General features: G+C 48.1%; 1 protein-coding gene across 15 annotated transcripts in view; it reads right to left on the reverse strand.

Annotated features, from left to right (window-relative positions):
• The window catches only part of DYSF (dysferlin), a 234,636-nt gene that overhangs the window by 156,159 nt on the left and 62,524 nt on the right, over positions 1–15,953 (reverse strand). For 8 of the 15 annotated variants that reach the window (XM_003808180.8, XM_003808176.8, XM_003808179.8 and 5 more), the window contains exons 6-13: positions 15,147–15,352; positions 13,330–13,458; positions 12,839–12,901; positions 12,042–12,092; positions 8,862–8,892; positions 8,166–8,281; positions 2,724–2,850; positions 670–773 (exon numbers count right to left, since the gene is read on the reverse strand). In XM_003808180.8, the coding sequence (XP_003808228.3) occupies positions 670–773; positions 2,724–2,850; positions 8,166–8,281; positions 8,862–8,892; positions 12,042–12,092; positions 12,839–12,901; positions 13,330–13,458; positions 15,147–15,352 (827 nt within the window). Of the gene's footprint in view, positions 1–669; positions 774–2,723; positions 2,851–8,165; positions 8,282–8,861; positions 8,893–12,041; positions 12,093–12,838; positions 12,902–13,329; positions 13,459–15,146; positions 15,353–15,735; positions 15,829–15,953 lie in introns of all 15 variants that reach the window. The other 7 variants (XM_063594854.1, XM_003808175.8, XM_003808174.8 and 4 more) reach the window with 1 other exon arrangement.

The raw sequence follows: 15,953 nt of genomic DNA on the forward strand, positions 1-15,953 counted from the left end.
AGAGGCACAGAGAGGCCTGGGGTTGAAGGGAGGGGTCGGAGAGCTACGGAGTTCTCTGCAGAGAGGTGATGGCTGAAGCCTGGGAGGGCTGGGGCTGCCAGGAAAGCCTGTGGGGGGTGCACAGACACTGGGGGGTGGGCAGCCTGTGTGGAGAGAAGGGCTGGGACAGAAGTCAGCAGGGACTGGAGCCACAGCCCCACCTCAGGGCAGGAAGGTGGGCTGTAAGGAAGAGGCGAGGGTGCCCACCAGAGGGGCCTTTCTCTGCCCAACTACCCCCACAACATTTTTTTAATAACCATTATGTTTTTATCCCACATCTTTAAAATATAGTTTCTCTATCTTTATGCCTTCATGTCTGGTTTCCATGCTATTGCTCCATTTTCCCCCAAATGTTCCTCTACTATCCACCGTCCGACGTCCTCTCCTGGGCCATCCACATCTATGTGTCTGTCTGGGACACCCCCAGGCAGACCTGTCCACATTCGTGTGTGGGGCAGTCCGTGAGAGCTGGGCCTATGTGGGTGTCTCACCACGCACCAGGATCAGCCACTCCTTGTGCACACACCTCTGGTGGGGGCATCTCACTCTGTCTTGCTCTCACCCGGCACAGTCCACAGGGCATCAGAAAGTCCCCTCCCGAGAGAACCCTCCTGCTCCCTTGCTCCTTACCATTTTCCCCGCAAAGCTGACCTCCACAAAGGGGTCCACCAAGTTCTTCTTGTTACTCTCAAAGCCAAAGATCTGTTTCACGTTGTCCATCACGGCATCGTCCACTGGGAAGAGGGACACACCAGTCACTGCCTGCCTGCTGTCTCTCCTCCAAAACCCTGACTGTCCCCCATCTGTCTCCAGGCAGTCCTGGGACTACCTGAGCAAGAAGCTTTGGCCCCTTCACACAGGGACTCAGCCCAGGGGCTCCCCAGAGGGAGGACTGTCTCAGAGCAGCAACTCCTGAGAGCTCCGGGCCACTTTGTCACCAGTCCCAAACAGCTCGTTCACTGTCCCCGCCCTGCATTCAAAGCCTTTCAGATCAAATCTACCTGCCTGACTAATTAGAAATCTACATCACTAAGGGCAGTAAGTACTCAGAAAAGGACTGGCAGTTGTTATAACAATATCCCATTATTGGTGCCTGGTTGACATTTTCCTTTAAATCTATTAGCGCAGCGATTTACCTGAGGTTAACCAAGAAGTCAATTCTGTTGTTGTTTTTTTTTTAAGAGTTTTTAATCTATGCTGCCCCAAACCATTATTTTTTGAATCAGCCAGATTATTTATATATGTAGATACAGATAGATAGATATGTTTATGTGTATACACATACATATGTGTATAAAGCATGTTATGTTTACAGACATATGAGTGGGTAAGTGGAGGGGGATAAAGATTATATGCTAGCTAATAACTACATGAATACAAAAGGCAACAACAATTAGCAAACATTTATGATCTGTTTGCCCATCTATTTTGTTTTTCTTCAAACAACGTTGCACGGAATTCAACACAAAGCTCTTTCACCTTAAGAAAAGCAAACATTTCTATTTCCCCATGCCCCTCTTGAAGTTCACCAGCCTCACTTCTAGTTGCAATCAATAAATGCAGAATATTTTTAAGCATGTGTTTTAGTACTGAATTAATACCCATTACTTATTTACAGGCTTTCTTTAGGATTTGGTCTAAGTAAGCATGTACATTTCATTTCTTGACGTCAGCAGCCGAAGCAGAAACTCTCAAACAGTTACCTTTATGGAAAAGTTGTAACCAGGGACCCAAGTTGCAAACCTTCTCACTGACTCTGCTGTGGACAGTGGCTTGGTTGGGTTAATGCATGCTCTAAAATAGTGGCTCACAGCGGGGCCTCACCACAGAACAACCTGGGGAGCCTTTAAACCCTACCAATGCTGAGCCCTGCCCTAACTCGAGTCAATCTAAAATGCTGGAGGTGGGGCCCCGGCATCTGGACCGTTTTGAATCTTCCCAGGGAATTCTACTATCAGCCCAGGTTGATAACCAGAGCTCTAGAATATTTGGTATAACTCCCCAGCATTTACTAAACACACAGATGGGTCTAGTATCGGGCCAACCACTGTGAGAAACCAGGCAGTGGCCACATTGGCCTTCCTGGGAGGAAGAGATGGTTGCAAGTCGGGTGCCCACTGTCCCAGTTTGCTGGAGACTGCAGGGTTTCCTGGAACAGGCACTTTCAGTGCTAAAACCAGGACAGTCTCAGGCAAGCCAGGATGGTGGGTCACCTTGTGGATCTGTGTCCTTCATCTGTGAAGATAGTGGGCCCCAGGAGTCCTTCATGCAAACCCTTCCAACATTAGAGCAACTGTTCCCCAGCCCAGCTCTGCCACTAGCAGGACGGGCTTCCTCATAGAGGGAGGGAAAATCAGTGAGAGCCAGCCCTAAGGCCAGAATAGAGTCCAGATGGTGCTGACTTCTCAATGAGAACTAAGAAAATGGGTCCACAGAGTGGCCAAATATTGCCAGACCAGGCCCAGAAGACACTGGAATGGAGCTGAGAGGCAGCTATTACTCTCAAGAGTTCTTGAATCTTTGTAACTCCACCAGCACTGATTACTTTTCATTAAACTCTGATTGTTTTCCTAGACGCCTCTCCTTCCCCCAGGGAGCTGACCCCGCCCGCCATCGCCCACCCCCACCAGCCCTGCGCCTCCAGCCTCCTGCAGACCCCCCACCCAAGGGCGCGCCCCACGCACTCTGCGGCAAGTCCTCGGCCCGGAAGACCTTCAGGCAGAAGTGGGCTCCTCGCAGGGCTACGCCTGTGGGCCGGAGCAGGTTGCTTTCAATGTCCTCCTTGTCTTCAGAGGGGTCTTTTCTCTCCAGCTACAAAGAAAACCAAATATGATTCCTTCATGCACTCCTGAGCACAGGGTTTTACTTTCCTTTTCTAAGAGTTCCAGCTTCGCCACATAAATGCTGCATTCTGCAGTAAGGCAGACTTCGCTCCGACACTTACTACCGCATGGTCTCGGGCAAGGTCCTTCACCTGAGCCTCAGCTTCCTCTTGAGTACAGCAGAGACCATGATACTGACCTTCCAGGACTGTGCGAGGAACATCTCCAATAATGATGTAAATGCATGTGGCACACAGCAAGCATTCCACCAACCTCAGTCTCCTTCCCGCTCTCCCCCACCTCCCGGTTAAAACATAGTACAGTAGTAACTGAGGTCTAAGCTGGCCACTCTGTCTTTAATAACATGCAGGTGTTCATTCACCCAGCCATTAGCTACTGAGTGAGTACTAGGTGTCTGTATGGTGCTGAAGGGCAGGGGATATGGCAATGAATAAGGGGATGACATGAATAAGCACCCTGTTCCCATGGAGCTGACTATCATGCAGGGAAAACACTTTCAGCAAACGAATCCAATAACATGTACTGTGTCTTGTGGTTGGAACAGTAATAACAAAAATCACATCCCACATGCATTGATGTGTATGCACTCTCTCATTGAATCCTCATAGCACCCCCCCACCTTGAATGGGTCTCAAACTTGGCTGCACATTAGAAACACCTGGGGAAGGCTGGGCGCCATGGCTCACACCTGTAATCCTAGCACTCTGGGAGGCCGAGGCAGGCGGATCACCTGAGGTCAGGAGTTCAAGACCAGCTCCCTAACATGGGGAAACCTTGTCTCTACCAAATAATACAAAAATTAGCCAGGCATGGTGGCATGCACCTGTAGTCCCAGCTACTCAGAGGCTGAGATGGGAGAATTGCTTGAACCTGGGAAGCAGAGGTTGCAGTGAGCCAAGATTGCACCACTGCACTCCAGCCTGGGCAGCAAAGTGAGACCTGCCCCCTCCCCATCTCAAAAACAAAAAAGGAAAAGAAAAGACTCACCTGGGAAGCCCAGGTCACACCCTAGACCAATTAAAACAGAATTTCTGGGAGAGAGTACCCATGCAGCAGTGGCTTGTAAAGCTTCCCAGATGATTCCAACTAGCAACAGAGGCTGAGAATCAGTGTCTTCTAGACCACTGCTGTGCATTCCAACTAAAATGCAGGTTCTAGTTCAGCAGGTGTGGGGTGGGGCCCAAGATTCTGCATTTCAAAAAGTGTCCAAGTGATGCCCACACTGCTTGCCCACAGATGATGCTCTGGGTGTAAGGGCCTAGAATGCCCCCACTTTACAGATAAGAAAGCTGAGGTGTAACACAGGCTGGAAGCAGAACTCACATGCTTGGAGAGCACAGAGCAAGGGGGCTTGTAACTATACTGAGGTGGGGTCAGAAATGCTTCCCAGCTTGAGACCTGGATGATGAGCAACAGGTGGAGGCATCCAGACGAGGAGGCAACTCATGCAGAGGCCCTTGCACATGGGGAAGTCGGCAGCTGGAGGAACAGACAAAAGATCTGGTGGCTGCTCTTGGGCTAGCGAGCAGCGAAAGGACAGGAGAATAGCAAGGTCAGGCTGTGCCCAGCAGCCAACTCCTTGGACAGTTGCCTGGACTAGCCTCACCCCATTTCTCACTCAGTCACACTTGACACGTAGAAACCTGCTTCAGGATCCTTGCTGCAAAACCCTCAATCCCAGAATGCCCGTATCACAGCATGCCCAAAGGGATGTGTTCTGCGTTTATTCTCCTCAGCTCATATCAGAAGAAAACAATCATCTTTCAGGCATCCATAAAAATGTCTATTCCCCTAGACAATAAGCACTGATTGAGCACCTACTGTGTACAAGACCTGCCGTACTAGGCAAGATGGGAGATAAAAGATATCACATTTGCTATATTGTCCCCATCATCAAGAAACTGAATCTCAGTGATGAAGACAGACACATAAACTGATTAGACTACCAAAGGGCTGGGTGGTGGCCCAAAGGAAAGACCAATACATTTTCCTGGAAGACGAGGCAAGCTTCAGGGAGGAAATAGCATCTGAACTGGGTCTGGAAGAACAAATTGGCTCTTGGTAGGCAAAGAGAGGGAAGGCATTCCAGCAGGGGAAAAGGCTAGCGAGGGATGGAAGAGCATTCTGGAAAGAGTCACATCATCTGGTGTTGCCACAGACGGGGCCCATGAAGATACATAACAGCAAGTGGGATTGGGAAACTAGGCTGAGGGCAAATGTCAAGGGCCTTGAATGTCATGCTAAGGATCTTGGACTCTATCCTAAAAGCAGTGGGAAGTCACTGGACATTTTGTAAGAGGAGACGCGCGTGATTCTACCTGGGTTTAAAAGTGATGACTGGCGGCCAGGCGCAGTGGCTCACGCCTGTAATTTCAGCACTTTGGGAGGCCGAGGCGAGTGGATCACAAGGTCAGGAGTTTGAGACCAGCCTGACCAACATGGTGAAACCCCGTCTCTACTAAAAATACAAAAATTAGCTGGATATGGTGGCGCATGCTTGTAATCCCAGCTACTCAGGAGGCTGAGGCAGGAGAATCACTTGAACTCGGGAGGCGGAGGTTGCAGTGAGCCGAGATTGCACCATGGCACTCCAGCCTGGGTGACAGAGCAAGATTCTTTCTCAAAAAAAAAAAAAAAAAAAAAAAAAGATGACTGGTGATAAGGTGGGGATAGGTGAAGTATAACGTAAGAAGTTAGGAGACCTCAGAGGACACTTAGGATGGATGGCAGAGACTGCTAGTTGTTCCCGCAAATCCAGTCTTTTCTGCCTCCTCTAACAAACCCTCAATTTTTAGCTGGACAGCATTAGGATGGACTTTATTTCCCAGGCTCCCTCGTAGTTAGATGTGGCCATGTGACTAAGTTCTTGTCAATGGGACCTAAGCATAAATGTGTACAACTTCTGGATCATGCCTTTGAAGGAAGAGATGTGGCCTCCATTGTCCTTTACTCCCATTTCCCTGGCTGGAATACAGACATGGTGATGGGAACTGGAGCAACCATCTTGGGCCATGTGACGGAGGCTGCATGATGATCTCAGTGGAGAAAAGACCAGGAGCCTGGGTCTCTGATCATTGCCGAAGCACTGTGCCAATTCTGGACTGTGGCATTCATGAGAGAGAAATAAACCTCTGTCCTCCTTAATGCCTATTATTTGGGGCATCTTTGTTACACCAGCTGAACCTATATTGTAATTCACAAAGAGACCCAAGTGAGAGAGTGGGAGCCGGACCTCAAACTCGGGTCTTGGGATGGGAAAAAGAAGAGGCATACACTGAGGTTTTCACACCAACAAGATTGGCCAACTGCTTGCATGGGGATTGAGGGGTAAAGAATGAAACTCTGGCCTCTGGTTTGGGCGACTAAGTGGATAACCATGCAATTTCCTAAGATGTCACCTAATACAGGATGGGGAACAGGTGTGGGGAGTGGGCAGCAAATGATACAGGCTTTGCTATAATAAGTTAGATTTACTATAATAAGTTAGAGGGGCCTAAGGGACACGTTAATGTGGCCTGATGACAAGGCAACTGAAACTGAGCGTCCAGCGCTCAGAAGATCCAGGCTGGAGAAGAGCAATTTACAAGTCTCAGGTGGTGTCTGAAAGAGATAGACTCCTCAACAGTGAAGGGCAGGACACAGCAAGGGAACAGGGACTGAACTGCAACATCGAATTTGAAGAACCCACTGGAAAAGGAGCAAGGAGAGTCATGAATACTAAGGGAGGAGACAGTTTCAAATAAGGCGTGGGCTCCAGAATCGAACGCTATGGAGCAGTGGTGCAGACTAACAACAGAGGAGAGCTCCTAAGCTATGGTAATGAGTGACCCTTATACCAGTGGCTTCAGGGAGGGGAGGTGGTGGGATTCCTACTGAAGAGGAGAAGGAATGAGCAGCTGGTAATGGAGTGGAAAAAGGGGGATGCAGTGCACGCTTTCAAGAAGTTGGTGATGACCAGCAGTAGGAGAGAGAGAAAATAGTAGTGGAGAGGGTGGGGAGAAATGGGTCAAGGAAGGGGTGTTTTAGGATGGGGAAATCTTGAGCCTGGTACAGATCATGGAGAAGGAGGCAGAGGAGACAAGTGTGAGAAGAGACCAGAAAGAGGAGGCTAAAGAAGTCAGTGGAGGATGTGAAGTCATGGCCAAGGAGGTGGTGGGATAATGCAGCAGGAGGGGCGGAGGAAGGGAGGGAAGGTGGATGAAGATGGAGGGCAAGTTGAGGACCACAGGAGCTCCCAGAGCTCTCACCACTCATCTCTGTGCAGCTCTGCCTCTCCAAGGGAAGCTGAGGTTGGAGCTTAGGAAAGGGAAGAAAGTCTGGGAACAGCCAGGAGAGATAAGGAGTAAGGAGATGAGGAGAATTAGATAAGGAGTAAACTATACCCAGGTAAAGGAAGAGGCGGACAGCACCCGGGGCCCAGCTAAGTGGAGAAGTAGAAACCCACATTCATCCAAGCAGCACGTCCAAGTGGCCAAGGAGCCAGTGTGTGGTGAGGATGGGGGAGACATGAGGCATGGCAGGAGACCCCAGGGGCCCTGTCCTCCTCTCCCTCCCTGCACAAAGCCATCAGCCATATTCAGGTACCTCACCCCTGACCTTCACCTTACCCCTGACCTTCAGCACTCCTGGCTTGCCCTCACCCAACACGTCCACCACCCACCTGCCTCTCTTCTGCTTCTGCGCTGCTGAGCACCATGAGGCAAGTGGCTCCACTACAAACAAAGCGTCCAACCCAGAGTGGGTGCTCTGGTGTTTGTACAGAAATCCTTTCATTAAATCTAACCCCTCACTCCTCTCCCACAAAGATGATTCCAAACCTTTTCTCCTCTTCTCAAACATAGAAAGATGCAGATACCTCTCCTGCTCTCAACATTTTTCTCATTCTTACCACCTCCAACTTATAACTTTACTTACTGACATGTGGAGATGAGCATGATACATTCTTAGGCAATGAAATTCAAGTCACAATATAATATATATAGAATAATCTCACTGTTGCAAAAAGAAAAATATGTGCATATATCCTTCCAGAGGGATGTGCAATGAGACAATAATAGCTCTCTCGGAGTGGTAGGATTATGAGTGATTCATTTTTTATTAATACCTTGCACCCAGAGCATTCATTTTTTATTAACACCTTTCTACGTATTCCACATTTCTCATTAATTACCACGTATTAGTTTAAATCAGAAAAAAATATAGAGTTTTTGTTTGTGGTTTGGTGCCTCCGCAACCAAGTGCTGCGTGGGGGACCGTAAGGAAGACCCAGGGAAATGTACTCACAGGCGCTTCGTCCCCAGGCCCCAGCACACAAAGGCTTGTTTTCAGGTAGCCTCTGGCCCCAGCAGAGAAGTCATCAGGGTCTGAGAGCAGCAGCCACTTCCTGAGATAGGCGTGCCCTAAGAGAGACAACATCCTCTGGTGATCCCAGAATCAGAAGACCCCAGGCTGTGGCCACATCCGGGAGCCCAGGATGGACTGCACAGGGGAGGTAAAGGACTCATCCACTGGGTCATGAGCTCAGGACTCAGATTCTAGAATCAAAAGGTACTTTGAGTGTTCATGTGGTCAGAGTCAGAAATATTAACAGAAACCCCTGTAAGAGGCTGGCAGAGCCAAACCCAAGGCATTTTCCTCCCCTTCAGGAAGTGACCAGATCAGAATGGAAACCGGGGTGAGGAGAAATCCTGGCTTGTCACCCAAATGACCTGTCCCTGTCTGCCGTGAGCCCAGTCTCCAGTAATGGGGCCTTTCAGATCTAGCCTCCCTGAATGGGCCAACGGAGACACAGGTGAGTGTTACACCCTCCCGAGGGCCTGTCTCACATGGAGGATGAATGACCTGCTTTCTCTCCCAAGATCAAACCCTTCCTCTAGATTCTAAAACCCCCAGGAGGGACAGTGAGGATCCCAAATGAGTGTCCCCAGTCAGCCTCCAGAACCAAAATGCAAGGATACGGCCAAAGTGGTGAGAACTCACGGGGCTCTCTGTAAATGGTGCCCACGTCCATCTGCAATCAATGAGAGGAGACACAAATCAAACTCTTGCCGCCAAAGCGTTAAATAAAGTGTGGTGCATCATACGATTCCATTAAAAACCATGTTTTTGAAGAACATTTGGAAACACAGGCAGTCAACATTTGATACTACATGAAAAGAAAGTGAAATATATTTTGATCCCAGTTTGATAAAGAATGCTTATGTACAGAAAAGAAAGAGGAAAGGAGGCTGGGCGTGGTGGCTCATGCCTGTAATCCCAGCACTTTGGGAGGCCAAGGCTGGTGGATCACTTGAAGTCAGGAGTTCGAGACCAGCCTGACCAACATGGTGAAACTCCATCTCTATTAAAAATACAAAAAAAAAAAAAAAAAATTAGCCGAGTGTGGTGGTGCATGCCTGTAATTCCAGCTACTTGGGAAGCTGAGGCAAGAGAATCACTTGAACCCAGGAGTTGGAGGTTGCAGTGAGCCGAGATCATGCCATTGCACTCCAGCCTTGGCAACAAGAGCAAAAATCCGTCTCAAAAAAAAAAGAGGAAAGGAAATTCAACACAATAGGACTATGTTATACTATGTTATCCCTGCATGGTAGATTTGGATTATTTTTATTTCATTTTTTATTCCTTCCTGTGTTTTACAATTTTCTATTAAAAATCCACAGATGATTGGGATGATGATAGTGGGGAAGGCTGCAGGGGGCAGCGGGGGCAGGGGGCAGGGAGTATATGGGAACTGTTTACATTCCACTTAATTTTTGCTGTGAACCTAAAACAGTCTATTTTTAAAAAGTCGTCTTTTTTTTTAAATCATAGATTACTTTTATAATTAGATACAAGTAAAATAATTTTTTGACTTAACCCTTGGGTTCTCAGAACAAGAATATAAAGAGACTCAAAACATAATTAAGATTTAATTTGTTACAGAATGACTTGGGCTCAAGCTCATTCTTTTAAAAAATGCTTCTCCAGGTAAACAGACTTAGTTTTTTATCTTGTGACTTCTTCCCACAGGCAATGATTTGAGAAGACAGCGCAAAGACAAAGAAATCTCACCCACCGATCTAGCCATCGGGTCCAACCCAGCAATTTTTTTTTTTTTTTTTTGAGATGGAGTGTCGCTCTGTCATCCAGGCTGGAGTGCAATGGTGCGATCTTGGCTCACTGCAACCTCTGCCACCCAGGTTCAAGCGATTCTCCTGCCTCGGCCTCCTGAGTAGCTGGGATTACAGGCGCACACCACCATGCCCAGCTAATTTTTGTATTTTTAGTAGAGGCGGGGTTTTACCATGTTGGCCAGACTGGTCTTGAACTACTGACCTCAAGTGATCTGCCCACCTCGGCCTCCCAAAGCACTGGGATCACAGGCATGAGCCACTGCGCCTGGTCCCAGCAATTATTTATTGGGCAGAATAAATAATTCTAAGGTAACTTCTGACAATAGGCAGAACCAAGCCCCTTATTTTAAATTCGTATTTAAAATACAAATTTAAAGAAGGAAGGCATGATATACTTGGATAGAGGGGAGAGGGTAAAATAAGCTTGTGCTCTTTCTTTCCTTTTGAGAAATCCTTGAAAATTTCAAAATAAGAAAATTAGTAACAATTACATCAAATTACATTAAAACACCATGCAGGCCAGGCACGGTGGCTCATGCCTGTAATCCCAACACTTTGGGAGGCCAAGGTAGCCAGATCACAAGGTCAGGAGTTCAAGACCAGACTGACCAACATGGTGAAACCCCGTCTGTACTAAAAATACCAAAAAAAAAAAAAAAAAAAAAAAATTGCCAGGCGTGGTAGCACACGCCTCTAATCCCAGCTACTTGGGAGGCTAAGGCAGGAGAATCACTTGAATCCGGGAAGCAGAGGTTGCAGTGAGCTGAGATCACACCACTACACTCCAGCCTGGGTGACAGAGCAAGACTCCATCTCAAAAAAAAAAAAAAATCATACAGGTCTCCTTTAGTCTGTGCAATTACTAGTTACCTTTACTTTAAGTAATCTGTTAAATCCATTGGCTCTCGGTTCTCAGAAGAGGACTATTCACTTCTGAACTGTCTGGGACAAGTGAGGAGGCTGGGGCAGGGTTCCCCTCTCTCCACTGCCTCTCCCTCCCCCAGCGATCCATATCTGAACCCCACTCCCATCCCAGAGTGAGAGTGACGTCAGGGCAGAGAGCGCTGGGTCTCACTGGCCCAAGATGGCCAGGATGAGGAGGAGGGCTGCCCAAACTCAGATCTCTCACTGCCTTCCCAGAGGTGGGGGAAAATCCAAATTACAAATAAGGGTCTTGATTCTGCTTGTTGGAAATAAGGGAAGAAGTACTTCCCTCCCCTCTCTTTTTGTCAGAACACTTACCTTAGAAAACTTGTAAATATATTACACTTTCCCTGTCTCTTTGAAATGCATCTTTTTAAGAAACTAAATAAGCCTTTTGTCAGCTTTAGTATACAAATGTCATTCTCAGGACGTCTGAAATATAAACACCAAGGGAGACGGCTCCCCTGTGTCCCAGCTTCTGTGGGAAGATAGGAGCCTAACTCCCGTGCGCACCTTGCTCCAAGTTGTAAAACTACTTCCTGTCATAAAAATATGAGTTTGATTTTTGTTTGGTCTTCTGGACACAACAAATTAGCTAACATAGATGGTCACCCCGATTACCAGGTGACTTTGGGATGAACTCGGTGTGACCAAAGGTGCTGTACATCTTTTTAAGAAACTAAATAAGCCATTTGTCAGCTTTAGTATACAAATGTCATTCTCAGGAGGTCTGAAATGTAAAGTCCCCTGACCTGAGGGCGGGGCATAGCTTCTCTTGAGAACGTATGTGGTGGGCAATGGGTTGGACCCGCTGGCTAAATTAGCGTGAGATTTCTTTCCGTCTTTGCAGCATCTTAGTGGATCATTGCCTGTGATGTACATCTCACTCTGGTTTAAGGCCTCTTCAATGACAAAAAGTGCTTTCTTTCTCTTCTACCTTTGTGGAGAGGTTTTCTGGGGTGAAAGGAGATGCTGTGCAGAGGGCTTGGCGTTGTTCTTTGAAATTATATTTTCCCAAAGCAGAGAAACACAGGATCTCTGGAGCCCCTGCCCATGGTCCACAGAGGCTCCACCAACACGGAGAAGTGAGAACTGACTGCTTTCATAGAAAATAAGCAATTACCCGGAACTCCCCGAGGAGAGCATCTGTCCTGAGAGAACGAGAGTCTACCACCTGCAGAGAAAGATCATGGAAACTCACATTCACAGGGAACATGTGGCCCACACGGCCAACCCAATAGCTCTTCCCTCCCAAACAATAACTGCCAACACTTCACACTTACTCAATTCCAGAGACTGTTCTAAGCAATGTTTAGCCCTCACAGGAACCCCATCAGCAGATACTGTCATTATCCCCATTTCACAGGTGAAATACGGGCACAGAGACTTGTACAGAAAACACAATCCCTACACGGCATAGACAGAGCTGGAATCCACTCTAGTGCCGGAGCCTACACTTTCAGCCACTAGGCTGCAGTGTGCTTCAGAGGAGATGGGGGAAGAGCCAAGGCCCAGAGAGAAAGAGAATCTCGGTCAGAAGCAGGCACGTGGATTAACAAAATAAGATGGAACCTTAAATGTTCATTGCCACAAGTGATTTAAGGATCCTGACCTGAGGCCCCAGGGGGATGCTGAGCAGTGGGCTCTCCCGCGGCTGCTGCCTGCCAGCTGAGCTGTTGCAGGCATTTCTGTGACCCGTAGAGCCTGACTGTGAGTTACTCCACATCATCCATATGTCAGGCTTTAACACGTCTCCCTCTCACGCACATACTCACATACACACCGACAGGCACACACGTGCATTCACGCATTCACACTGACGTGCACATGCACACACGTGCACAAACACACACACGTGTGCACCGACACCTATGTGCATACATACAGCCCACGGAGAACACTTTGACTGCTGAGACGTACCGTGATGAAGATGGGCTCATCAAACAGCTCCCCAGGAGAGTCAAACAAGTTGAAGAAAAGAGTCTGTTGGTTCAGAGCAAAGAGAGACATATCAGTGCCTGCTGACCCCTCAGGCCAGGGAGAGGGAGGACCACCACCCCCAAGCCTCCACGCCTAGCAGTTTAGTCCCCTCAGAAAATGTGGATTGGGCACAGTTCTGGGGATTGGACAAGTTCTGGGGTGATCTGCCCCTGGCCTCACAGATGTGGTCATTTCAGGGTTGGGTGGGTGGCTGGCCCTATAGGGTGACAGGGATGTGGAGCAGCAGGAGAAGTAAGAGCAGGAGCCGTTTCTCCAGTCCCACAGATAACCTCCTTGGGAGCCAGCACATCTCACCACCCAAGGTCAGCGCCATACATAAACACTCTTGAATGAATTGCCAGGTGTCTGCACTGGGCTTCCAGATCGGAAGGCCCACCAAGGTTCTGGCCCTCATGCCCCGTGTCTCCCACCTCATTGAAGAGTGGGCTGTTTCCCTTGTGGATCCGCGTCCGCTTGGTCTGCCCTGCAGCGGTAACCTTGACCACAGGCTTGATGTTCACCCCCGGCAGCTGGCGCCCCTCGATCACCTGGACCCTGATCTGAAAGCCAGAAGGAGGAAAGAGCAGGAGGAAGGGGGAAGAGTTAAGGAGCACCCACCATCCACCCCAAGAGTCAGAAATCTCAGGGACCATCTCACCACTGGCTTCTTGGGGAAAGTATTAAAAAGGAATTAGGAAGAGCATTATATGAACTATCATATTTTCCCACCAAGGCCCCTTACATCTATAAAATTCCACAGCTCCATAGAAGAGCTACTAGGCTGCCCCTCGTTGGCTACCCACATTAAACCCCAGGGGTGGGCAGATACAGCCCCCATTTATGTCATTCAGCCATTGGCACAAGCCCCACCCAAGACCCCATTGATACTGGCATTTTTAAGTGGCTTGAATATTCTTTATTGACAATTCCCTCAGAGGTCGAACTTACACCGTGAAGTGACCCCAGAAATAGTCTTTATTCTTTATAAGATGCAATGCTTTCTTACATTCTGAGAAATAAAGAATTTTTGCCATTGAGCTGTAAGTAAATGAAGACTTCAAGAACGTCTATGCTTCCAAATATTAGGTAAGATATTTTAAAACATGAAATTTTACAATATTAAGGCAATTCTATGGAAAAAAATATTTACCGGCTCCACTTTAGAATCAACTGTTATTTATTGACCAACTGGTTTTTTTTTGTAAATTGCATAATATGGAAGGATATATTCTTAACAGCAATGGGAAGGTGGATGGGTGATTTTTAATCTCCTCATTTTAATATACTTTCCAAACTTTCTAAAATAAACATATGTTATTTCCATAAAGAGAACAAAGGCAATATGAACATGTTTGGGGAATAGTAGTATGGGGGCTAGAATTTTGTCTTTTGGGGCAAACAGTGGTTAGAGCTAGGACTTCTGCTTAAATTACCATGATTTAGAATAGAAATATATTTTTGCAATTTGTTGCACTTAGTATTATAAATAGAGATTTAAGATTCTTGCTTTTAACCTTAAAAGTAGTTGTAAAGAGTTAAATATCACTGTGTGACTACATCAAAATAGAAAATTCTTTTGAAAAGAAAAAAAAAAATAGGCCAAGGACCAAAGTTAAAAGCAAATAAAATGGGATGGATTTTTGGATAAAAATGTGTCAAAGTGTTCATATTAATAGCTTTTATTCTGTGATGAGCTTGAACAAATTCAAATTCCACATGACTCTCAGAAAAATCCATGGCTATATGCAGGGGGATAGATAGAGGGAGAAAAAAGGATGTTAGACAGAGCTTCTTTGAGGTAAGGATCTTGTTAAAATGCAGATTCTGGTAGAGCAGGTCTGAGTAGACTCTGCATGTCTAACAAGTATACAGGTGATGCGGAAGGTGCTGGACACAGACCACACCTGAATAGCCAGGAGCTTGCTGGCTGGATATACCTGGTTAGAAAAATCAGGTTTTTCTCTGATCAGAGATGCAAAGACATGCTGAATCTCTGCAGTGACTTTTTTTTTTTTTTTTTTTAAGCGCAAAACCACAGGGCTGGGCAGAAGCTTATTCTGTGGACCTAAGATGTGAACTCCCTGTTTGGCATCTGCCCAGGCCCAGGGAAACTACAGATTCCCCCACAGGAGGGCCCTGAGGATCCCACACACATCTTCCCCTGAAGTTGGACAAACCAGGCAGGTGCCTGGCACCCGCAGCTGATGGCTGAAGAGGAGCCTGGGGTCAGAGAAAGCCCGTTCATCACCTGGAAATCCTGCGGTTTGTCTGACAGCAGCTTTCTAGATGTAGGCGCACTTCGCTTTCTTTTGATCCCGGGGTAGTGGGGCGGAGGACGTGAAGGTAGTTTCCTTGGGGTGGTGGGAGCCCCCGGGCCTCCGCTTTGATCCAGGAATGGCTCCGCCTCATCTCCAGTGAGTCCCTGGTCCTCTGTGTCTTCCTCTCCTCCTGTGTCTAAGAGGAGAGGGCCCTAATGAGGCCTGGATCCCTCTGGCCCTGCCCCTGCCCCTGCCCCTGGGACCCAGCCCAGGGGGCAGAAGATCCAAAAGGCATGGGCACTAAGACTCATCCCCTCTTCCTCTCCCTCCTCCCTCCCCATCAGTGAGCCAGGATGGATAAGGTAGAAAGAAGAGGAGCTTCCAGCAGCTGAAACTTGAGGGCAGTCAGTCCAGTTAGTCAACAGGAAGAAAACAGAATGGCCCTAGCCCTCCCACCCGCCAAGTCCTGCAGGAGGAGTCCTCTGCCACCTGGCCCCGCTCCAGCAAGCTGACCATGGCAGCTAGTGAGACAGTTACAGAGAGGGTCTGGGATCAGGACAGTCCTGGCCCGTGTCTCACCCGTGGGGGCCGGCCACTTCTTTCCAGAGTATCTCGTGTCCACGGTGCTGTCACTGAGCAGGGACCAAGTCTCGGCCCGGCTCTGTCCCCCGCCTGTCTTGTGGGCAGGGCATAACCCCGGGAGGGGAGGGAGGAGGTTGGGGTGAAGGAAACCAACCTACTGCACCCCCAGCCCCAACCCTGCCTTCCCCGTCCACCCCAGCCTGGTGCAAAGCTCA

Source organism: Pan paniscus, chromosome 12 (assembly GCF_029289425.2).
Source record: "Pan paniscus chromosome 12, NHGRI_mPanPan1-v2.0_pri, whole genome shotgun sequence".
NCBI classification, from domain to species: Eukaryota; Metazoa; Chordata; class Mammalia; order Primates; family Hominidae; genus Pan; species Pan paniscus.